The 26,067-nt window shown below is 37.1% G+C and overlaps 1 protein-coding gene across 1 annotated transcript in view; it reads right to left on the bottom strand.

The window, feature by feature from the left end:
- LOC150110251 (uncharacterized) overlaps nt 1–26,067 on the bottom strand; it is a 653,148-nt gene that overhangs the window by 396,752 nt on the left and 230,329 nt on the right. The window contains exon 8 of the mRNA XM_090398596.1: nt 8,689–8,991. Within this exon, the coding sequence (XP_090254722.1) occupies nt 8,689–8,991 (303 nt within the window). The remainder of the gene's footprint in view (nt 1–8,688; nt 8,992–26,067) is intronic.

Genomic DNA, 26,067 nt, shown 5'->3' with positions numbered 1-26,067 from the left:
TGTAAGATTTGTGTGTGCATGTTACATTAATTGTTTTTGTAATCCCCGTAGATGTCCTAGTGACTAGGACGAAATATAGGAAGAATTAAATTCTATTTTAATTCTTTTTGAGTGTTGTAAAAAAATCCATTAAGCCTCCAACATAATGACAGAAGAGATAGGAGAGGAGGGAGAGTACTACTAATGATATCGGAAGAAAACAATGATGGTAACAATATCCCATGTAGTAGTGAGTTTGAGGCTATCTAGTGTGAAAGTGGAGGCTAACAGAATGAAATATATGGTAGGGTGTGCCACACACCTAGCAGCTCAGTTGCAGGAGATGAATAAATGCATTGCCAATTTAGCCTTATGGGTACTAAATGAGTGATCATTATGGGTGACTTTAATTATCCAAACATTCATTGGGGGTAGAAGAGAAATCTCGTGATAAAAATGAAAAGGAATTTAGTTGAATTGTTGTGAGACAACTTTCTCAAGCAGCAGCAGCATGTGAAAGAAGGAAGTTGAGGTCAAAGAGTGTTGGATTTATTCATAGTGTCAGAAGTGGTCTTCTAAGAATATGACTATTTTACCACCAATTGGTGACAATGATCATGCTGTGCTTTCTTGGGAAGCATCTAACTATATTGATGTTCCCATTAGAACAAGTTACATGCTGAACTACAAAGCTGAAAATTATGATTAACTTAGCAGAATACCATCTTTGGTCACCATGACATCAGTTACTGAATGATGAAAATGTCAGCAATGCATGGGAATCTTTGAAAAAAGTGCTTAAATGAGTTGGTATCTGAATGTATCCCGAGTGTTCAAAAAATACATAAGTTGGGAGTGAAATGGGTGTGCAACCTTATTAAGCAAGAGATCCACTAGAAAAAGATGATGTGGAAAGAATAGAATATCGTGAGAATAACAGTGAGAGGACAATAACAAGCCAAAAGACTATTTTACCGGCGACATATGTTAAGTTTAAGGGAGATGGTAAATCCCATATTATTCTACAGCCGGGTACGAAACTCGGATGAAAATCCATCGAAATCCTAGAGTTTCATGCCGAAAAAACTATCACAGAAAAAACTTGGGCTCGCCGATAGTTTCGGCGAGCTCAAGTGTAAGTAATCACTTGGGTAGTACAATATCAGGGCAACTGGGAGCAAAGGTGGAGTAAGATCCGTCACTACCTTTGCTCCGAGTTACCCTGGTGTTGTACTACCCAAGTGATTACTTACACTTGGATTCGCCGATAGTTTTTCAGCATGAAAATCTAGGATTTCAATGGATTTCGATCCGAGTTTCATACCCGGCTGTAGAATAATACGGGATTTACCATCTCCCTTAAACTTAACTTATGTCGCTGGTAAAATAGCCTTTTGGCTTGTTATCATAGTAATAACAATATATATAAGTGCACCAGTTTAGCAATTCATTAGTAGAGGTATATGTAAGTTCAGTTCACTTAAAACCTTGATATTCCAGGTCTACCTACTCACTGATGAGACCTCAAAAAGGGCTGAAACCAATCTGGGTAGTTACCTCTTCTCATAATGTAAAACAGTAATACATTTCCTAGGAGCTGCATTTTACATTATGAGAGAATATTAAGGATAGTGAACGATCTTGCTCCACCTTTGCTCCGAGTTGCCCTGCTGTTGTACTACCCAAGTGATTACTTACACTTGGACTCGCGGATAGTTTTTTCGGCATGAAACTCTAGGATTTCGATGGATTTCGATCCGAGTTTCGTACCCGGCTGTAGAATAATATGGGATTTACCATCTCCCTTAAACTTAACAGTGAGAGGAGTTATGAAATATATAAGGCACAGGCCAGAAAAGTGATAAGAATGAAGAGGAATTTATTGAATTGTCGAGACAACTTTCTCAAGCAGCATGTGAAAGAAGGAACTTGAAGTATTGTGTGAATGTGGAAGAATAACTTTATTGAATACTTTATTGTGCCCAGATTTGGGCACAACATGGACTATGCTCAAATAGTCACAGTCCATGGCCTAATCAAAGCCTTATACAATGGAACAAGAATCTCCCTACTTCTACATGTCAGTGTCCTCCACTTCATCCCCAGAAGCTTTTGTGTTGTCTTCACAATTTTGCCTATGTCTTCCCTAAATTTCAGATCCTTATCCACTATCATCCCAAGATCTCTTATTTCCTTCACCTCCGACAATATATTCTCACCAAGCATAAATTCTGCATCCCATTTTTTTTTTCCAAATTTTAAAACCTTACATTTTGCAACATTGAACTCGCATCTCCTTCCAATGCCCAATAATTCAATTTATTCAAGTCTTCTTGTAAGGCCACAACATCTTCTCTACTCTTCATGGTTCATCCCAACTTTGCATCATCTGCAAACAACTGAATATCTCCAGCCAAATCTTCACCAATATCATTAATATACAAGTTAAACAGCAATGGCCCTAAAACAGACCCCTGAGGCATACTACTAGTAACTTTCCTTTTCCTGGATATCGCTCCCCCATACACAACTTGTTGATACCTATCAGATAGCAGTCTCCAATCCAATGCACCAATCTAATATCCAACCCCATCCACTCCGGTTTGACTATCAACTTATCATGCGGTAATCTATATCAAAAGTCTTTGCATAATCTAAGTATATTACTGTGTATCCTTCTCCTCTGTCCAAGGAAGTAGTCACTTTATTGTAATAAGTAAGTAGATTACTAAAACATGACCTCCCTTTAGCAAATCCATGCTGTCCATCAAAGATAATACCATTGTTGTCAACCCAATTCTGGATCCTAGTTTTCACAAGCTTCTCCAACAACTAACTACAACACCTGACATACAGATAGGCCTATAGTTTGATGCTTGAGTTCGATGACCTCCTTTATGAAGTGGCACAATCTTGCCCTCTTCCACTCTTTAGGAACTTGACCAAGTGCAAGACTAGCATTAAAAAAATATGTCAAGGCCAGCATCAACTCCCTAGGAAATATCAATCAGGTGTATTGAGTGTTGTATGAAAAGCTAAATCGGAGTATGAAAAGAAATTGGCTATGCAAGCTAAAGGCAATCCAAAAGGATTTTTATCATTATGCCACAAGCAAAAGAAAGAATGAATGTGGAAGAATAACTTTATTGAATGCAGATAGTACTCTAGTGTCAGAAGCTAATGAGATTGCTCAGTTAATGAGTGCTCACTTTGCTAAGATATATCAACCAGGTGTATGTAACATGGTGCACAGTGCTACTGCTACATTGGAGGAAGAGTTAGAGGTACATGAAAATGAGGTTGAAGAGCTGTTGCATAACCTGGATAAGAGTTTGTCAATGGGAACAGATGGAATATCAGCACATTTGCTACAGGAATATTCAGCTTAATTGGTTGGGCCTTTCCCATGTTTGTATAACTTGAGTCTCAGCACAGGAATGATACCACAGGAATGGAAGAAATGTATGATAATTCCACTGAACAAGGGAAAACTGATATGTCTAAATCTTACCTATCAGTATCTCTGGTGTGCAAGTGAAGATTTTAGAGAAGTCTGTAAGAACTCACATATAGAAATGGATAGACAAACAAGCTAAACTCTGCAAGGAGCAGCATGGATTTACTAAAGGATGGTCATGTTTTAGCAATTTGCTCATATTTTATAACAATGTTATGGCCTGATTTGATAAAGGCAATGGATACACTATGATAATGTTGGATTTTGTTAAAGCATTTGATAGGATACCACATGAAAGGCTGCCATAATCTGGAGAATATGGGATTGGAATATAAACTCTTGACTTGGATTGCTGGATAGTTGACAGACAGATATCAAAAATTGGTACACAGTGGGTATGAATCTGCCAGATTTAAGGTGATGAGTGGTGTACCTCAGGTTTCAGTCCTTGAGTTATTTCAGTCTAATACAGTACTGAATTAGAAAGGATCTAACAGCAGTTGTGCAATTATTTGCTGATGATATGAAGATAGGCAGGGCAATCAGGGATGCTACATTTTTAAAGTATAAGGTAAGTAAGTATAAGGCTGTGTAAGTAAGTAAGTATAAGGCTGTGCACTTTGGCATGGTTAGAGTTCCAGTGGCATATTTTATTAGCATGGTTATGCTACAAGAAACTGAGGAGACAAGGGATCTTGGCATATTGGTGGATAGGAATTTGAAGTTCAAAGGTCACATAGCAAAAGTTTCAAATACAACTCAAAGGATAATTGCAATGTTGAAGCAAATATTGACATGTAAGGATAAGAAAGTCATTTTGCCTCTTTATAAGGCCTTGATAAGACCATGCCTGGATTACTGTGTATAGATTTGGTCTCCTGTTTCCAAAGGGATAAAGAAACTGTGAAAGGTGCAAAAAAATGTTACAAAGATTATATCAGGATTATGAGGGTAGATTTCAAGTATGTGGATTACAGACTCTGATCAACAGGAGAAAGAGAGGTGATATGATAGGGGTCTATAAACTTTTGAATGGGTGTTATAGCATTTTGTCTTATGAAATTTTTTGTCATATCGAAGGTGGGGAGAAAATGAAGGCATCCATAGAAGTTAAGTTTGTTCACAGTCAAGAAAGAGATAAGAGCTAGGTTATTCTCCCATAGAGCAGTGAGTGAGTGCATCCAGTGTGAATGAATTTAAGAGAAGGTGTGATGGATGGCTTGGGTGATTTATAACTTCTCTTGATGAGTCCTTGACTCCTTGGAGGTTTCAAAATAATAATAATAATAATATCATTGTACAGAGCATTGGTTAGATCGTATTTGCTCACTTTGATGTGGAAATACTAGAGGTCTAGAAATAAGTAACTAAGCAATATTAGGAGTTTAAAAGTTTTGGTTATGGCAAGAGGAAATGTAAAAGTGAGCTTAGTGGATAAGCAGAAAAGAAGTCTAATAGAAATGTTAGTCTCCAGCATATCACCTTTTGTTAAGTTAGTGAGTGAAGGTTACTGGATTAATATGGAAGAGATTATATATACAGCAGAAGATAAAGGGAGGAGGGAATAAGAGTGTATCCCTGGAAGTTATGGTGAAGAAGGGGAAGGGGGAAGGCAGAGTGAAGAGTATACAGGGTGATCAAATTAAAGTATCCCTGTTTAAGGCCTTGTGAGCACCACCCAGTGATTCAAATGCTGTGAAACTTTGCAGGAACATATTATGAATCATGAGGAAGCAACATCTGAGAAAAAAAAGTAGCTCCAAAATTCACCGTATGGGTGATGTATGATGTACCAAATGTAAGTTTTCTGTGTGTGTGTGTATGTGTAAGGAGAAAAGCAACACAAGTATAATTAACATTTTTATTTAGTTCCGTTATGTGCTCGCGAGCTGTACTGTTCAATGTGCTGCCCTTACCCACCCATATGCCATAAACTGCATCCTATGCACAGCGTGTTCAATGGCAGAACACAGCATGTCAGGACTGATGTTACGCAACATCGGTCTTTCAGCATTGGCAAGTTATCAGGATGATCCTGATAGACTCTGTCATTGATAAATCCCCATAGTCAGAAGTCACAGGGGGTCAGATCAAGTAAACAAGGTGGCCATGCAGTGGAAAACGCATGGCTGATTACTTCTGTGAAATGTTCACAAAGAACCTCCTGTACAGATTGACCGAAGTAGGGAAGGGTCCCATCCTGTATGAAAATGACTAAATCCATGCACAAGCACTGCTATAGCTGTGGAAAAATAAATTGTTTATCATATCGTGATACCTCTCACAGTAACTGAGCAGGTCACAGTACCCGACCAGCAAATGTCCTTAACAAAGAATGGCTCAATGATAAAAGAAGGTGTAAACTGCACAGACAATAACTTTGAGTGAATGCAAATATATTATTATTATTATTTGACACTTCTAGGGAGGGCACCTATTCTACAACTCTCCATCTCCACCATTCAACCTCATCCACTAACTGCATCATCTACTCCTCTACCACCAGTATTTTTCACAGACAATCACAAACATCCATGCCCACAGCGGGATTTGAACCCACAGCCTTTTAGTTGGAGAGCAGATACGCTAACCACTTGGCCAACCAGGCTGACAATCAAATATTAAAAATGCCAAGAAATTATATTCTTGGTTTAATCCTTTATCCAAGTGTAAGTAAACAAAGTTTGCACCTGAAGTAATTTCAGGACAGAGCAACTCATATATAGAGGCCAATGATTCACATCACTTGCCTTAGTATCCCACAATGCAAATCATTACATGCATATGTAATACTATGCATTATGGGAAGGGTAACTATGCAGACTGGTCACACTATATAAGTGAAGGGAGGTCTCCAAAAACTCAGGCTATCCCCCCCCCCCCAAGATCACTCTAAACTCAGCAAGGGCAAGCAATCCGAAGGATCATTTTACTCAGTGATGGTGACAGGCACACCCTGCCATGGAGAGGAACCCTCAGCATTTTCTCAGCCCCACCACCAAGCAGAGCTATAAACTCAGCGGTGACCCCCACTCAGAGACAGGCAAAAACCCATCCCTGAGCAAAGCCTCTCATATCTCAGGGCAGCGACCACATCGACACTAAAGCGCATCAGTGGGAGCCAGACCCAGAGGTGATAGCAAGGTTGAAGTAATGCAGAAGTCATATTTCCGCATATAAGTAGCCAAAAGGTGTCACACCTTATTATTAAAATACTCTAGATTACAGATAGATGTTGGAAGTTTTTCCACTTGGTTATACTATAAATTAAGGTTATACTGTAATATATTATTTATTAAATACTTTTATTATTTATTATTTTATATTTATTTATTATATATATTAAATACTATTATAAATAAACTATAAATTAATATAAATATACTATACCATAAATTATACTATAAATTAAATAAATTCTTCTTCTCCTCTTCTTCTTTGGCACTACAACCCATATAGGGCCTTGGCCTCCCATTTTTGGGTTTCATAACTCACTACAAGATGGGGTCGTTATCCCCTCACACTCAACCATGTGTAACTGTCTGTGAAACGTTGTGTTCTTAAGACTGGCTTGCCCACTTTGAAGGAGGAAAAACCCCCCAGATAAACTGGGGAGAAAAACCTGCAGTCCACACCCAAGAATGACTAACCTGGCTATGTCTGAGAAAGATCCTTAGGTCCTCATGTCAGTGACGAGATCAAACACTTCTTTGGCACTACAACCCATATAGGGCCTTGGCCTCCCATTTTTGGGTTTCATAACTCACTACAAGATGGGGTCGTTATCCCCTCACACTCAACCATGTGTAACTGTCTGTGAAACGTTGTGTTCTTAAGACTGGCTTGCCCACTTTGAAGGAGGAAAAACCCCCCAGATAAACTGGGGAGAAAAACCTGCAGTCCACGCCCAAGAATGACTAACCTGGCTATGTCTGAGAAAGATCCTTAGGTCCTCATGTCAGTGACGAGATCAAACACAGGACACTCCTTTCCCAGGCATATGGTTACAGAGTGCATAACCACTCAGCTAACCATGCAGACAAATTAAATAAATTATAATACAATATACTAAGGCAAGTGATGTAAAGTCAGTTGCCTCTATATACGAGTTGTCCTGTTCTGAAATTACTTCAGGTGCAAACTTTGTTTGCTTACACTTGAATAAAGGATTAAACTAAGAATATAATTACTTGGCATCTTTAATTTATAGTATAACCAAGTGGAAAAACTTGCAACGAGTGAATACAGTGTTTTGTTCCACTTCATTTATGGGAGAATATTAGTGAATAGCAAGACTTATCAGAACTGGTCATAATGTCAGTTATCTTTGGGGGATGATGTCTAAGAGGCATGGTTTAAATTTAATTTAAATTAAAAAAAAATTAAACATAAACCTCCCGTGGTGATTCTTTGACTCCATGGAGGTTTTTTATAATAATAATAATAACAATAATAAATTGCTTAATATTTTCATTTTTATTATTATTATTATTTATGAGCTCCTTAGAGTCATAAGACTCATCATGGAAGGTCCACTTCATAAACTCATTCACTGACTACAATCTCACAACTCTCTCATATCAGTATATTCCACTTTCCAACCATTCTCCATACAGAAAAAAAACCCTACCTCCTTTATTAATTTTAATGCATAGCCTCTTGTTCTTGTTCCTTCTCCTCATTCTCCTATATGAAAAACCTTTCCATTGGCAATCTGGTAAATACTACTCAATAACTGAAATATCTCAGTCATATTATCCATTCATCTTATGTCCACCAGACTCTGCAGATTACATGCCCTCAGCTTATCCTCATAGGTTGACAGCAGTTTTGAACCACTGGTTCATCAGAGATCAGGCAGAAATCTTAACAGGACAAAATCTCCTTTTCAGTACTAGAGGGTTCACATCTTTTAAGTAGTACCAAGTTAATTCTGATGCCTAAGGTTGTATAGGTTGTATTCTTATAAGCATTCTGGTCATTTTGAAAATTTTTAAGTTTTAAATTCATTTATTTGGGTATGAAATAATGACAGATTTATAATATCCTATATTTCTATAATTTTATGAAGCAAAATGATAGTCTGTGGACTCTTTCCTCAATTATTATAGTTTTGGTTTATTTGTTTTGTAATTTAAAGAAAACCAAAAATATTTTTTTTAATTCAAAACCTGCATGCACACTACTAGTAAATACATTTAGTTATAGTATATTTACTTAATTAAAAAAGCAATGCAGTTGTTCATAAATACCTTCTTCCTGTTCTTCACTTTCCTGTTCTGATGATGCTGCCTCTTCATCACTACTTGCTACATGCAGTGATGAACACTCTAATGAACCATCCCCGTTTTTGGTAATTGGAGAGATTTCTTCATTTCTATTAAGAGGAGAACTAGAAACTGAATGCCTTTCTTTTTTACTTGTCACATTCTCAGGTTGCTGAAGTGAATGGAAAGAACCACCAAATGGTGGAGATGTAGGAACATGGTGTCCATGCAAGTAAAATGGATGACCTCCACTATAAAGGTAAGTTCCTGGAGAAGTATAGTATGCTCCTATAATTATGTTTTAAAAAAAATAAAGCATATAGTAATGTTAAATGCAAATGAAAGAATATGTGAATTGCAGTGCTAACAAAATTCATCTACATGCAGACTGAATTTAATTAGTATATGTTATTATTATTATTCAGACACCTCCTAGAGGTAGTTCTAGGTTCTCTAACTCAAAAAATTCACATTGCGTCACTTCACGTCACATCGCATCATCACATCACATCACATCACATCACATCACATCACATCACAATCACAATCATCATCACAATCACCATCACATCACATCATTATAATCACGTCATATCATATCAAAACACTCAACATACTTATCATATCATATTAAAGCACCTAACATACTTTTCTGATGGATTATGTGGATGTGTTATGGATCTGTGAAAGTATGTGCCTCGAGGAACAATAGAAAGTGTGGCTATGGCAATTAAGCAGGGTGATTGAGATGAGATGATTGTGATGGTGGGCACAAATGACTTGAGATGCATTGTAAATTGGGTGGCGAGAGAGCTGATATTCATGTTTGAAGGTGTACAAAACAAAGCACAGAGAGGAAAGATAATGTGTGTGTGTGTGTGTGTGTGTGTTGCTCAGGTATGATAATGACGAGCTGAGTAGAAGAGCAGTAATAATGAAAAGCATGATAGCCAGAATGTGCCAGAAGAGAGGATTGGAATATGTGGATGCTTGGAGGGCATTTGAGGACAGAAAGGAACTGTATGCGAGAGACTGCTTGCAATTCAATGAGGAAGAACGTAGGCATCTGAAGAGAGAGAGAGATTGCTGTTTTCTGAACGAGTTGGTGTGTCATTGCAGAGAAACTGCAATTATCAGGGTGGATAGTAGCAGGGGTGGCATTTTATGGGAATGGTGCATGGGGAAAGATATCAGACAACACTGAGTCCAGTGGAATCTGGAGGGTATAATGATAGATATAGCATCAGACTGTCTGAAGATTATTGGGATCTCTGAGCTGTGGTTGATGGAAGTTAATATAATAAAAGGAATAGAAGTAGAAGGGTACAGCATTTTTCGGCAGGAAAGGAAAGGAAAATGTGGTGGTGGTGGAGTACTGCTTATGTCGTCTAAGAGTGGAGGCTTTGGAAGGTAGTGACACTAATGGTTTTGAAAGCATATTATGTGAGGTAGAGGTGGGCAAGACATGATATTTAGTCGAGTGTTGCTACAAGCCAAGTACCACAGAGGATGAGAAGCAGGAGATGTTTAGACAGTTCAGCTTGGCAAGTGCAAGAAGAATGATTGTTACGGGAGATTTTAACTACAGCAGTATAAATTGGGGAGAGGAAGATGCATGTAGCAGTAAGGGAATGGAATTTCTAGAATTCTTGAGGGATAGATATCTTAGGTAACATGTAATAGATGGAACAAGAAGTTCAAAAGTTTTTGGATTTAGTCATAACATCAGAAGACTGATTATAACTGAGATGACATCTCTTTCCCCCAGTTGGAGAGAGTGACCATGTGGTTTTTACTTGCAAGATGAACAGATATACAGGAGTATCGAAGGGAAGGGAACATATGTGGAATTATAAGTAGGGTGATATAATACTCTTAGATATCTACTTGGGGCAGTTCCATGGAGGGCGGAATTGGAAGGCCGAGATATCATTAGTGCTTGAGAAATTGTGAAGGAATATTTGTTAGCAGCAATAGTAAGCTGCATTCCATGAGTGAACAAGAAGAGAATTTGGTGTAAAGTGGATAACAAACAATATCAAACAGGAACTACAGGTGAAAAAGAGGTTATAGAAGAGATATAAGGAGAGGGGTGGAGAGCAGATGCATGAAGAATATATGACTCAGGCCAGGAGAGTGACTAATATGGTAAGGAAGGCAAAACTGGAATATGAGAAGCGATTGGCATTAAGATCCAAAGAAAATCCTAAGTAATTTTTTAGCGATTTGGCCAGAAGGAGGAGAAATGGCTGTTGAAGAATGATAGTGTGGGATAAAAATGGGAATAGAGTGATCGATGCAGAGGACATAATGGAGTTATTCAATGAACACTTTATTGGAGTATTTTATCCTGGAGAAATATGTTTTAATACTAGAGGGATAGGGCAGGTTCGAAGTTTAGAGGTGCAAGAGAAGAGTGTGTTCCAAATACTGAGTACTCTGGATGTCAGTAAAGCTATGGGGCTGGATGGTATTTCACCATGGATTTTGAGAGAATGTGCTAAATAACTAACAGCTCTATTGACCTGGCTTTTCAATGAAAGTCAGGCTATAGAAAAGGTACCCAAGGAATGGAAAGAAGATAAGATAGTGGCATTGCATAAATGACGGTAGCAGCAGACTGGAAGCATCTAATTATAGGCCAGTTTGTGTTTCATCAGTAATTGTTAAGATCTTAGAGAAATTAGCTTAATGTTATTTGTGAGAGTCAACATGGATTTGTTAAGGGACGTGCTTGCTTTAGGAATGATTGCCTTTTATAATAAAGTGACAAGAGTGGTTGATGAGGGGAAAGGCATATAGTGCCATTTTTTTGGATTTTGCAAAGGCATTTGACAGGGTGCCACATGATAAGCTAATATTTAAGTTGCAGAACATGGGTTTAGTCGGGTTAGTCAACTGGATTCAGGATTGGTTGGCTGATAGATATCAGAGAGTTGTATATGGTCGGACAATATCAAGGAGGCGGAAAGTTACAAGTAGGGTCCCACAGGGCTCAGTGCTGGAACCTATATTGTTTAACCTTTATATCATTGACATTGTTATTGGATTGCAGGGGGATATTCAGTTGTTTGCAGATGATGTGAAGATGGGAAGGGTTATTAATAATAGTGCAGATGTGGCAGCATTGCAAGAGGATTTGAATAAAGTAGACAGATAGGCAAATGAATGGGGCTGTCAATCAATTTAATGCAGCAAAATGTAAAGTCTTGAGGTTGGAGATACATCGATGGAAGGTTGCATACTCAATTGGAGAAGCTGTACTGGAGGAAGTAGGGGGGTGACAAGAGATCTGGGTATAATGTTTGATAGAAACCTGAAATTCAGGGAACATATTGCAAAGGTGGTGAATGTAACCCAGAGGATTGCTGCAATGCTGAGAAGGATGCTGGCCTGCAGAGATAAAAGAGTTGTCATTCCATTCTATAAAGTCCTGATCAGACCACACTTGAACTATTGTTCTCAAATTTGGTCCCCAGGATTTCAAGGGGATAAATTATCTGCCTCTTTACCCTTTCCACACTTAATTTATCCCCTTGAAATCCTAGGGATCAAATTTGAGATCAGCTAAAGGAATGTGGATTGCAGAGGTTGGTGGTGGTTAGAAGAAGGAGGAGAGGTGATATAATTGAGACTTTTAACCTGTTGAGAGGTAGTTATAGGGTTGACACTGGGGAGTTCTTTCGCTTGGTGGAACAGCGGGAAGGAACGATGACAAAGGACCATCCCTGGAAGTTATGAAAGGAAGCTGTGAGCAATAGGGTGAGGAGTGTTTTCTTTGCATGGAAGGTGGTTGAACTGTGGAATGCATTGCCTGATGGAGTGGTGAGAGCAAGAACGGTCAATGAGTTTAAAGAGTGATATGATAGATTTTGTGTTTCCCCAGGAAGGACCACCCATGATGAGTCTTTTGACTCCATGGAGGCCTGAATAATAATAATAATAATAATAATAATAATAATAATAATAATAAAATGCATATGAATGAGGAATATGAATTATGTATAAATGATTGTGGATTAAAGTAGTTAGAGTGCAAATGCAATAAGTAAGAATGACATGAGCAGAGTCTAGTGATTCTGCTCATGTCATATTTCCTTACTGCATTTGTATATCAATAGATAAAACTAGTGTTTTTCTTTTTTAAGAGTGTTAATGTGAAGGAGTGCTGTACTGGTTGGCCGAGTGGTTAGCATATTTGCTCTCCAGCCAAGAGGCTGCAGGTTCAAATCCTGCCGGGGGGGGGGGATGGCTGTTTGTGATTCTCCTATTAACTCTTTGTGGAAAGGGCATCTGCAACCTTACCACTTCTTCTAGCAGAAGGCTTCTTCACTCTCAGAATCCAATGACATAGAGGAATGACCATATGGCATCAAAATGATGCATATGTAAATAACTAACTAATGTGAAGGAGCAGCATTTAAGTGCTAAATTGCAAAAATAAGTTTTCAAATGAACTAACTTGTCCAAGAGATAATTGAAAGTAGCATGAATTACATAATAAGCAACAGGACAGAGTGAAAGAGAGAGAGAGAGAGAGAGAGAGAGAGAGAGAGAGAGAGACTGAATGTGAAATGATAACAGTGAATCACTAGAAATGGATATTGGTAAGAAAGCCGAGGAAGTGAAAGAAAGTGAAATGCTAGAGAGATTAAAAGAGATGGTGATGAAGTTGATGCAAAAGATGTTAATACATGTCTCATATTTGTAGATTTAGGGACTCAAAAACACACGTGTTGAACAGATTATTTTATTAATTACAAATAAAATAAAACTTGACGTTTCGACCTTTATATCGAGGTCATCATCGGAAGAATACAACCTACATGCTCATGCTTTCTATACCAGTAAACTAAATCTACGTAGTTAATAAATCTTTTTTCTAGCTTGACCTCTAGTAATAGAAAAGAAAAACAAAAATAAATAAATGAAGAAATAAAATTATATATAAAAAAAAAAAAAAATATATATATATATATATATATATATATATATATATATATATATATATATATATTATAAATAGATAAATGCAACTACAATAAACTGTTAGAGTCCTCATGTATTAATATTCTGGATAGTTACAAAATGATTTCTTTCAGTTGCTATTGAATGTTCTAAACACTTCACCAAGTCACCAGATTGTCTTCTTGTAGTGGGAATTTTTCTAATGCTAGTTTAGGATGTTATACAGGTTGTAGATGGGTCCTCCACATTCTTGAGATGGTGAGGTCATCATTTTTGTTGAGATTTGGGTTGTGTTTGAGCATTTCACAAGACTTTAAATTTTCTCTCAAACCAGGTTTTGGTGCGGTGTAGGGACTTGGTATTTTTCCAGTCAATTCTATGGTATGTTTGGAGTGCATGGTCAGAAAGGCCTGTTTTACCGAAGTGGAGGTATTTAATGTGTCGTTTGTGTTCATCTTGTCTGATTGGGATAGTTCGCCCTGTTTCCCCTATGTATGGTATGTTACATGTGCAGTGTATTTTGTATGCCCCTGGGTGTGCTAGGTGTGGAAGAGGATCTTTAGAGGAACTGAGTAGGTGTCTTAGCTTATTTGGGGGTTTAAAGGTGGTTTTAATGTTGTATTTGAGAAGTGTTCTGTCTATTTTTTCAGAAATGCCTCTAACATAAGGAATGGCAATAGCATTCTTGAAATCTTTTTTGTTCTTACTGGTATCTCTATGGAGGATCTTGTGAATAGTTTTTTTATTGTATCCATTTTTGATAAATGTTTGGTTGATGATTTTGTATTCTTGGTTTAGAGCCTGTTCATTCGAACAAATAGTTAGGGCTCTGTGTTTAAGGGTGCTTATGACACCTAATTTTTGTGTTGGGTGGTGGTAAGAATTTTTGTGTATGTATTGGCCTGTGTGTGTAGGTTTGCGGTAAACTGAGAAGGAGAGACAGCCAGAGGGAAGACGTGTGACAAGTGTGTCCAGGAAAGGAAGAGAGTCATTTTTTTCCATTTCAATGGTGAATTGGATACATTTGTGTTGTTTGTTTGGTGGCTAAGGAATGTATTTAGAGCTTCGCGGCCGTGGGGCCAAATGGCAAAAATATCGTCGACATATCTGAGCCAAATTTTGGGCTTTAGACATGCTGTCTCTAGAGCACGTTGCTCAAAGTCTTCCATATAAAAGTTAGCTATTGGGGAAGAAAGTGGTGAGCCCATGGCTGTACCTTCTTTTTGAAGGTAAAAATTGTTTTGCCATACGAAATATCCGGAGCGGAGTACGTGGGCAAAAAGGGCCGTGATATCATGTGGAAATATGTTCTGTAGGAGCAAGATCGTGTCATTGATTAGGACATTTGTGAAAAGGGAAGTTATGTCAAAGCTGACTAATAAATCTTGGTCGGTGAGTGTAATGTTTTTGATTTTACTGATGAAATGTTGTGTATTTTTTTATGTAGGAAGGGGATTGACCTACCAATAGCTAACTTTTATATGGAAGACTTTGAGCAACGTGCTCTAGAGACAGCATGTCTAAAGCCCAAAATTTGGCTCAGATACGTCGACGATATTTTCGCCATTTGGCCCCACGGCCGCGAAGCTCTAAATACATTCCTTAGCCACCTAAACAAACAACACAAACGTACGTATCCAATTCACCATTGAAATGGAAAAACGACTCTCTTCCTTTCCTAGACACACTTGTCACACGTCTTCCCTCTGGCTGTCTCTCCTTCTCAGTTTACCGCAAACCTACACACACAGGCCAATACATACACAAAAATTCTTACCACCACCCAACACAAAAATTAGGTGTCATAAGCACCCTTAAACACAGAGCCCTAACTATTTGTTCGAATGAACAGGCTCTAAACCAAGAATACAAAATCATCAACCAAACATTTATCAAAAATGGATACAATAAAAAAACTATTCACAAGATCCTCCATAAAGATACCAGTAAGAACAAAAAAGATTTCAAGAATGCTATTGCCATTCCTTATGTTAGAGGCATTTCTGAAAAAATAGACAGAACACTTCGCAAATACAACATTAAAACCACCTTTAAACCCCCAAATAAGCTAAGACACCTACTCAGTTCCTCTAAAGATCCTCTTCCACACCTAGCACACCCAGGAGTATACAAAATACACTGCACATGTAACATACATAGGGGAAACAGGGCGAACTATCCCAACCAGACAAGACGAACACAAACAACACATTAAATGTAAAACAGGCCTTTCTGACCATGCACTCCAAACATACCATAGAATTGACTGGAAAAATACCAAGTCCCTACACTGCACCAAAACCTGGTTTGAGAGAAAATTTAAAGAGTCTTGTGAAATGCTCAAACACAACCCTAATCTCAACAAAAATGATGGCCTCACCATCTCAAGAATGTGGAGGACCCATCTACAACCTGTATAACATCCTAAACTAGCATTAGAAAAATTCCCACTACAAGAAGACAATCTGGTGACTTGGTGAAGTGTTTAGAACATTCAATAGCAACTGAAAGAAATCATTTTGTAACTATCCAGAATATTAATACATGAGGACTCTAACAGTTTATTGTAGTTGCATTTATCTATTTATAATAGATATATATATATATATATATATATATATATATATATGATGACAGAATGATCATTGACTCGGTTAACATACATAGTTATATGAAAAAAATTGAATGACTAGAACCGAGATTTGATTAAAAAGGTTTTAATATAAACACACTACTAGTTTCGGCCTGTAACAGCCTTCTTCAGGTGACATTATAAAAGAAAAAACACTAAACATTGAGGGTTAAAAGACTATGAACATAATAGACAGTCTTTATACATAATTAGCATTAAAACGTTGTAGTTGTATTTGAAGCTGTTCTTTCATTTGTTGCATTGTTGGGAGAGTGCGTGCTTGCTGCATCACGTGAACGCCAGTACATGATTACAGCTGAATGACTATCAGGGAGGTTGTAGCTCAAGTTGTTATTTAGATGAACAGGATTGAAGATGATTTCTCTCGATTCCACAATTTTTCTCTCTATTTCGTCACTGCAACGGAAGATGTTTGTAGATTTTTCCCAGCAGACTTTGTGACTTTGGTTATCATCATTAGGACCAGCCGAGAAGAGGATATGACTTGATAATGCACTTGCTCGCTGTCTCTTGTAAGTAATGTCTCTCATGTCTCTCGCAATCTGTCGAAATGCGTATGGAAGAACACATGAGAGACATTACTTACAAGAGACAGCGAGCAAGTGCATTATCAAGTCATATCCTCTTCTCGGCTGGTCCTAATGATGATAACCAAAGTCACAAAGTCTGCTGGGAAAAATCTACAAACATCTTCCGTTGCAGTGACGAAATAGAGAGAAAAATTGTGGAATCGAGAGAAATCATCTTCAATCCTGTTCATCTAAATAACAACTTGAGCTACAACCTCCCTGATAGTCATTCAGCTGTAATCATGTACTGGCGTTCACGTGATGCAGCAAGCACGCACTCTCCCAACAATGCAACAAATGAAAGAACAGCTTCAAATACAACTACAACGTTTTAATGCTAATTATGTATAAAGACTGTCTATGATGTTCATAGTCTTTTAACCCTCAATGTTTAGTGTTTTTTCTTTTATAATGTCACCTGAAGAAGGCTGTTACAGGCCGAAACTAGTAGTGTGTTTATATTAAAACCTTTTTAATCAAATCTCGGTTCTAGTCATTCAATTTTTTTCATATAACAATATATATATATATATATATATATATATATATATATATATATTTTTTTTTTTTTTTTATATAATTTTATTTCTTCATTTATTTATTTTTGTTTTTCTTTTCTATCATTAGAGGTCAGGCTAGAAAAAAGATTTATTAACCACGTAGATTTAGTTTACTGGTATAGAAAGCATGAGCATGTAGCTTGGTTCTGTATACAGTTGTATTCTTCCGATGAAGATCTCGACGTCAAGTTTTATTTTATTTGTAATTAATAAAATAATCTGTTCAACACGTGTGTTTTTGAGTCCCTAAATCTACAAATATGAGTGCTGATCACCGTGTAACCCTAAAAGAAAGAATGTTAATACATGTGAGGATATTACAAATGAATTGTGAGGTGGATAATGGAATTGGGGCAGAGTAGGATAAAGAATCTAGAGAAGAGACTGTTGAATGCATAAGTTTCCAGTAAAAGAGGATTTGAATTCAGTGGTGAAGGATGTTCAAGAACAGATGTTGAAGGTGTTTGAGAGGAGAAACAATAAGATGAGTAACTGAGGCTATGAAAAGGAAAGAATGTGCAGAAGAAATGATTGTATTAGTTGGAACAAATGATTTGTGGGGAAGCAGGAATGAAGTAGCCTGTGATTTGACAGTGCTATTAGAAATGGTGAAGTGAAAATGTGTGAGATGAAGAGTTGTGAATGTGTTGCCATACTATTATAGCAGATGTCAAAGGAATCATGACAGTTATAATGTGCTGAAAGAGAGACACCGAATATGTGAATGCATGGGATAAATCTCGAGGCAAGAGAGCTGTTTACTTGATATAGTCTGCATTTCAGCAATAGTGTTGGTTTGTAGCCTAGACACATCAGTCAGATGGTTGCACAATGAGTGTAAATAAACTACCAGAATAGGTAGCTTACACTCACAGTTCGACTGTTGAAGAATAGTGGAAAGGAAAGGCAGACCAGGGGCAAGCTATTATGCTTATACATTAATGCAAGGAGTGTTAGGAATAAACAGACAGAGTTCATTGCATAGATAAAATTAGTTGATCCACAAATCACTGGTGTTGTGGCTGACAGAGGATTACTAATGGAATATAGTGCATAGTGCCATGGATACAGTGTTTTTTATCCTCTCCATATGGAGCTTCAAGGAAGAAATGATAGGCAGTGAGTTCATTAAATGTAACTGGAAGTTGTATAAGAGTGTGGTGAAGAGAGGTGTGTGAGGCGTAGATTTTTTTTACATGAGAGGTGTGAGGCATTTTTTTACATGAAGAATTGTGGATGAATGGAATGCATTACAGGAATATGTTGTTAATGCAAGGAGTGTTAAGAATTTTAAGATTCAGTATGATAAATATGTTGTCAGTTGAGCGAAACTCCCACAATGAGTCTGCTGACTCTATTGAGGGTATGATAATAATAATAAGGGTGAGATGAGCAGGAACTTTAGATATTATTATTATTATTATTATCCCAAGACCCCATGGAGTCAAAGACTCATCTAGGAGGTCCATATTCAGTAGTGTTGTTATAGGCCAGGGAATGTGGAGACAGATGACTATGAGATATTTAGGAAGACTAGCAACAAGTAATAATAATGGGTGACTTTAACTATAGAAACATTGATGGGAAGCAGGAAAGAACTTATGTGAATTAAAAGAATGGATTTTTTAAGAAGCTTATGGTTATCTGCCTTAGAAAGCATGTGGCAGAAGCAACATGTGCAGCATGAGTGTTGGATTTAATAATAATATAACAGTGATAATAGAAAGTGACCACAATGTCACTAGTTGGTAATAGTAATCAAGTGGTTTTGACATGAAAAGTAGCTAGACAGGCATAAGCTTCATTGAAAAAGAGATGCATCGAATTACAGAGTGACAAACTGTGATATCCTATGGAAATAAGCTGTGATGATATGCCATGGCATGATCAATTGAAGGGGAGGGATATCACTAACGAATGGGACTTGTTTGAGATTAGTTACTGATGACAATATTAAATTGTATGCCTTGGGTTAGGAGGATAAATAGAGTGGGGATGAAATGGATGAATCATGGAATTATGCAAGAACTGAAGAGAAAGATGTTGTGGAGGAGATATAAAGAAGATGGTATAAGGTGACTAGTGTGTTGAGAAAGGGGAAATTGGCATATGAAAGTAGACTAGCTGAAGCAGTAAAAGGAAATCCAACAGAATTATACAGTTATGTAGCTGGTGGCTTAAGGGTCAAAGCCAAATAACTGGGAGGAGATCTCCACATCACCTTTCAGGAATGCAGAAAACCCACTGGGGCTTCTGACCTAATGTCTAATCCTCACCTTCAAGCAGTGTGCCCCATTAGTAGGTACTGAATGAACAAGGATGGGATGGCATTTTGGAACTTAGTCAACCAAATTATGCTCTCTACTGGCTTAAACCACAAATGCATATGATGAGATTTCATGCTGGCTGGGGTATATTGTCTTGTTAAACAAAGCCCCCAGTGTTTTTGTCTAGGGTGAACAGTGAAAAGTCAGCTACTGGAACAAGCTCCACCTCAACATCTAGAAGAATAAGAAGAATAAATCCAAGATCAGAAGACGTGAAGATAGGGACCATCAATATAAGGAGTATTAATGGAAAGGAAATCGAACTTGCAGAACAATTGGAAAAGTAAAATGTGGACATAATTGGCATTACTGAGACAAAAAAGACAAAACAGGTGAGATCTTACTAAATAATAGAATGTTATTTTCAGGCAACAATGATCAAGGAGTAGAGATAGCATTCAACACCAAACATGACAATAAACTTCTTGATTGGAACAGTTTCTAGGAGAGTTATGCAGGTAAACTTCATGTAAGAAAACGGGGACATGGACAATGAATAATATTTGTGTCTATGGTCCTACAGAAGGTTCTTCTAAGGAATAAGTGGAGGAATTTTTTTGAGTCATTAGAACAGGCAGCTGACAAAGAAAATGGAAAAATTGGTAATTGTTGGAGATCTGAACAGCAGAGCAGGAAATGAAACCGCCAGACATACAGGAACATTTTGAGAAAATTTGGAAAAAAGAGCAAAGCTAATAATAACAGTAAGTATTTACTGGACTTTGCTCAGGACAATTACTAACACCATGTTTCAACATAAAGATGTGCACAAGTTCACCTGGAGAGAAGACACCAGAAATAAGAAATGCCTCGTTGCCTACATCATTGTTTATAGTGACGTCATCATGCTTGTTCAGGATACAAGGGTGTACAGAAGAATTTGAAATTGGAAGTGACCATTACTTAGTACTAAGCAGGTTAAAAATAGATATTACATTGAAAAGAATAGTATGTAAGAAAGTTTTTAAAAGAATTAAAGTTGAGCAGCTTTTACAAGTAAATTGTAGGCTCCACTATACAAACATTATTGAATAAAAAAATGAAACAAATAAAAATCAAGAAAACCAAACCTTGGTTTGGTACTTGTTTATGAACTGTTCTCTGCCTTTCTCTTTATATGACTTCAACAATTTCTTTTTCTTCTGCAACTCTCCTTTTATTCCTTTTGTTATCTGACTCCAAATTGCTTTATCTTCTTCACTCGAGGTATACAATCTGTCACTGCTGTCAACAATTTTTTCTTGAGTATCTTCCATGCACCAACAACCTCTCTTCTTTTAAATTCTTTCATCCATTGCACTGCTGCAAGCTGGTTTCTAAGTCTATGATAGCCACCTACCTTATAATTCCACATAATTTCCTTCTGTTTTGATACCTTCCCATGCCTACTCATCCTCTATGTCAGGACTACATGGCTACTCTCACCAGCACTTGGTAATTAAGCTATCTCGGTTACAATCAGATCCTCTGATGCAATGACCAAATCCAGAACTCTCAATTCTCTTGTTAACTCCACTACATACTGCCTAAGACAGTTGTCCCTCAAGAAATCCAAAAATCCAGTTCCCTTATTACTGCATGCTGTCTCCTCTGCCCAGTTTATATCGCTCTATTCGATGTTCCTTATAATGATCACCCGCTTTGCGCTTGCCAAACAAATTTGCCTAAACATTTCCTGCTCATCACTATCTATATTCCCTGGTCTGTATCAACATCCCATTCAATATCTTGTCATATAAATATCCATCTCACACCATATACTCTCAAAACCATTAGTGTCATTTCCACTAAGATTCTTCATCCTGAGAGCACACAATTCATATCTTATAATAAATTTAGTTTAATCCTTTATCCAAGTGTGAGCAAACTTTGTTTGCTCACACTGGATAAATATCTTCAGGATTGAATATGGTGTTGTACTACCTTACCCCAGTAAGGTAGTACAACACCAGGCAACTTGTAGCAAAGGTGGGCCAAGCTAACATCACTCCTATCCCAGTATCTCCCATAATGCAAAACACATCTCCTTGCGGATATGTATAATGTTATGCATTAAGGGATTGGCCACTACCCAGACTAGTTTCGACCTTTATTGAGGTCTCTTCAGTGGGAGCCAGGCCCAGTGGTGGAGATACCAGACAGAAGCACTAGCAAGGTCATCTTTACCTATAGGAGTTACCAAAAGGTGTGCCACCCTTTTTATTAAATTACTCTGGATTTAGAGAAAGATGTTGAAAGTTTATTTTTCACTTGGTTAGACTATAATAAATTTAGTTTAATCCTTTATCCAAGTGTGAGCAAAAAAAGTTTGCGCCTGAAAATATCTTCAGGACTGAAGATATATGTTGTAAGGTAGTATAACACCATATTCAGTCCTGAAGATATTTTCAGGTGCAAACTTTTTTTGCTCACACTTGGATAAAGGATTAAACTAAATTTATTATAGTCTAACCAAGTGAAAAATAAACTTTCAATTCATATCGTATCATGAGTAACACTCTATTTCAATGTTTACCTTTCCTATTCTGCTGAAATATGCTCCTTAAAATTTCATTAGAAGTGCTGAATAAACTAAATTTACACTTTAAGCACATTCTAGGAGGTTCAAGTGCTTAAAGCTCTTGAGATTTTTTAAAATATGACTAGTCATGGTGTGCTTCAATGGCAATGCTCACCTTATCTTATTTACTGTCACACTGTGAATGTCTTGATATTTGTAATAGTTCATGACTATTTACTTCAAATGAATAACTAATACGAATAAAAAAAATTATTTCAAATAAATAACTGCTCAAAAATAGTTTCTTAATGAAATTTCTTTATTTCATTTCTTTATTTTCTTTATTTCTTTATTCTTTATATTTAAGTAACAAGAATATACACTCTTGTTACTTAAATATAAAAAGCCAAGGCTTCATTTCGGCGATATAAACATTATTTAAATTAAGGGGATATTAAATCCCACATTGCTTTAAAACTGAATAAGAAACTCAAAGATTGGAATCAGAGAGAGTTTCATGCCGAATATGTTAAACTATAAAAGTATCAGTGATTACTAGCATGAGCTAATGCAAGTAGTCCTAGTACGTAGTACAATCTCGGGCAACTCGAAGCAAAGGTGGTAAAGTTCTGATCACTATTCTTGGTATTTTCCATAATGTAAAAACACATTTCCTAGGAAATGTATGCTGTTATTACATTATGGTGGGAGGTCACTACCCAGACCAGTTTCAGCCTTTTTTGAGGCTTCATCAGTGAGTAGCTAGACCAAATAGATACCAAAGGGTATAGCGAAAAGAACTTATATACTCTGCTATACGAGTTGTCAAAAAGGTGCAACCATTAAGTTACTTAAATATAAAGAGCCAATAGGCTTCATTTCGATACTTTTATAGTTTATTATATTTGGCATGAAACTCTCTGATTCCAATCTTTGAGTTTCTTATTCGGTTTTAAAACAATGTGGGATTTAATATCCCCTTAATTTAAATAATACACTCTTGTGTTTAAATGTCTATACATTGATGTCAAAAGCATCAGAAATAAAAGGGAGGAATTTTTGAATTGTCAGCTAGACGTGGCCAAAAATTATCAGCATAAGTGAGAATAATTTGATAGAAGATGATATAATGATAGGGACAGAATGAAAGGTAATTGTATTTTCAGAATTATCTCTAGCAACAGGTCTATTGAATGCTCTCTGTAGGATAGATTGAAGAATTGAAGGTGTTGGGCTGCAAAGTTTGGCTAATAGGCAGAAAAGAGGGGACATGAGAAACTTATAATTTACAAAAGGATCCCTATAAGATTGACACAAAAGAAAATTTTCAATGCATGACAATGTAGAAAGAAAACTAGGGGTCACCTCTGGAAGATGCTAGAATGAATTTTTTTTCTTAGAGTGGTGAATGATTGGAGTGAATTGCAAGACATAGTTGCGAGTGTTCTAACAATGAATGTATTTAAGGAGAGGTATGATGGGTATTGTGTGAATAATGGTTAATGTGGACTTCTTGCAATTAACCTTCCAACTTAATGAGATGCATGTGTAATAATAACAATAATGTTAACAGGAATAAAAACACTTGCATCGATGAAAAATGAAAGACTGACGATTTTTATCTTCATTATTTTTTATGATAGATTTATAAAGGAAAATATTAGTATTAGTGTTTACTTCTGAGTAAATATTAATACCAATGGCTTTCTTTTTATATGGTTTTGCCTATAAAACACAAATCTATAGTACATTTGTACCATGGATGAGTTGACTGAGTGATTTTTGTCCATTTTTTATCAATTTTTATATTATTATTATATATATATATATATATATTTTTTTTTTTTTTTACATAATCTGAAAACCCTGCTCTAGAGACCAAACATGGAACTTTCTCAAGCGATTTCAAGCTTCCAATAATTGGGGCAGTGGTCTTATGCTGGTTGAAGAAATTCATCTGCCATCTAAAGACAATTACAAACATCTTTACATGGGATTCAAACCCACAGCCTTTGCTTGCAGAGCAAATATGTGAACCATGTGGCCAACCAAGTCAGCAACTCGAAGTTAATGACTTATGTATTAATCCTGTAAAATCTTTTAGTGGATCTTTTTTTGTAAGATTATCTATCAAGAGATGAGTGATTAATTTACTTAATCACTCATCTCTAGACAACCTCCAGAGATGTCTCATTGCAGTGGAAATCGGCTAATTAAATTTGTACATAAAAGCCTCTTTGTCATCTGCTTAATGGTGCAACAGTAAATCCCTTATTTTGACTTTTCAGATAACGCTGGCTACATGGTTAACATATCTGCTCTGCAACCAAAGGCTGTGGGTTTGAATCCCATGGGCATGGATGTTCCACTTATCATTGCAACTATGTACTACTGTGGTGTACTCATAGCTCATAAGCACCTCCGTAGGGCAATTGGAAGAACGATAGTGCGTTGCGCCATTCGATTGGAAAAGGCCTAAATTCGATTCTCATCATGACAGGAGGAATCTTTATATGGACTGTTTCAATCGAAGGTGAGTTAGCCGATCTCATATGGAGGTAGCAGGGTTTTTTCTCCCAGAAACTCAGGATTTTCATCTCGCATACAGACAAATCGGCCCTTCAGAACACACGCAATTTACAGACAAAAAATACTAGCTGTGGTGGTGGTGGGCACTGGATGGTGCTGTAAATGATTGGTAGTAGAGGATCGGTGTAGTGGTGGAGACGGAGTGTTGTACAGTGGGTGTCCTACTGCGATGAGTCTTCGGACTCCTTGGAGGTGTCACGAATAATAATAATAATAATATTACCCATCACCACCAGATCCTGAATCTCATCCACCTCCTGAAGCAGAGGAGATTCACCACTACAGTATTCAGTCCCTCAATACTGCACATCAGAGTAACAAAATGCACTTATTAAAATAGCAATACCACTCGTTCAGCCAAGCTAAAAGTCTATTTAAATCTGCACAAAGGTATGCAACACTAGCACTATGTATCATACCTCTCAAACTTTTGCATGATAAGCAAATAGCTTAATACCCCCCCCCCCGACAAATCAAATGAAATAACATTTAACAGACAACAACATTTAACAATAGTTTGTTGATGTTTGGAGTGTGTTTGAAGGAAAAAGGCAGTTGTATGCTAGAGATGGACTGCATCTTAACATGGAAGGACATAAGCGATTGAAGGAGTTATTGTTTTCTGAACAGGTTGAAGTTATTGGGCAGGGAAACTAATATTGAAAAGGTTGAGTGTAAGAGAGAGAAACTTTAGCACTGATTGTGTATTTATTGATCCTTATAGGCAGAATAAATTGCAGAAGAGAGGGGATAAAAATCAGCATAGGACTACGGTAGTTAGTGACTTATATATCAGTTCCAAAGCCGGTACAAGATCTAGAGGGAATCTGCAATTTTTGTATACCAATGCTAGAAGCATTCGAAATAAGAGAGAAGAATTTTTGGCATTAGTCAGTGAAATCTCACCAAAAGTTGTAGGCATTAGTGAAACTTGGCTGTCAGCAGAAGATGTGGTCACTGGAATTGAATGTGATAGGTACAGTATTTTCAGGGAGGATAGAGAAGATAGAACAGGAGGAGGAGTACTGTTGATGATAGCTGATGTGTTGCAGCCAAAGAAAGTAGTATATCATGATGATAGACATGTGAATGAGAGTTCATTTGAGGCAGTCTGGTGCGAAATAGTGACCAACGCAACCAAATATACAGTTGGATGCTGCTATAGGCCAGGGAGTACAGGGGAAGATATTGAATTCAT

The sequence above is a fragment of the Typopeltis vanoorti genome, chromosome 1 (assembly GCF_054136105.1).
Source record: "Typopeltis vanoorti isolate ZY-2024b chromosome 1, IOZ_Tvanoo_1.0, whole genome shotgun sequence".
Classification (NCBI taxonomy): Eukaryota; Metazoa; Arthropoda; class Arachnida; order Uropygi; family Thelyphonidae; genus Typopeltis; species Typopeltis vanoorti.
The sequence above is the reverse complement of the archived record's forward strand: the minus strand, read 5'-3'. Positions and strand labels throughout refer to the sequence as shown.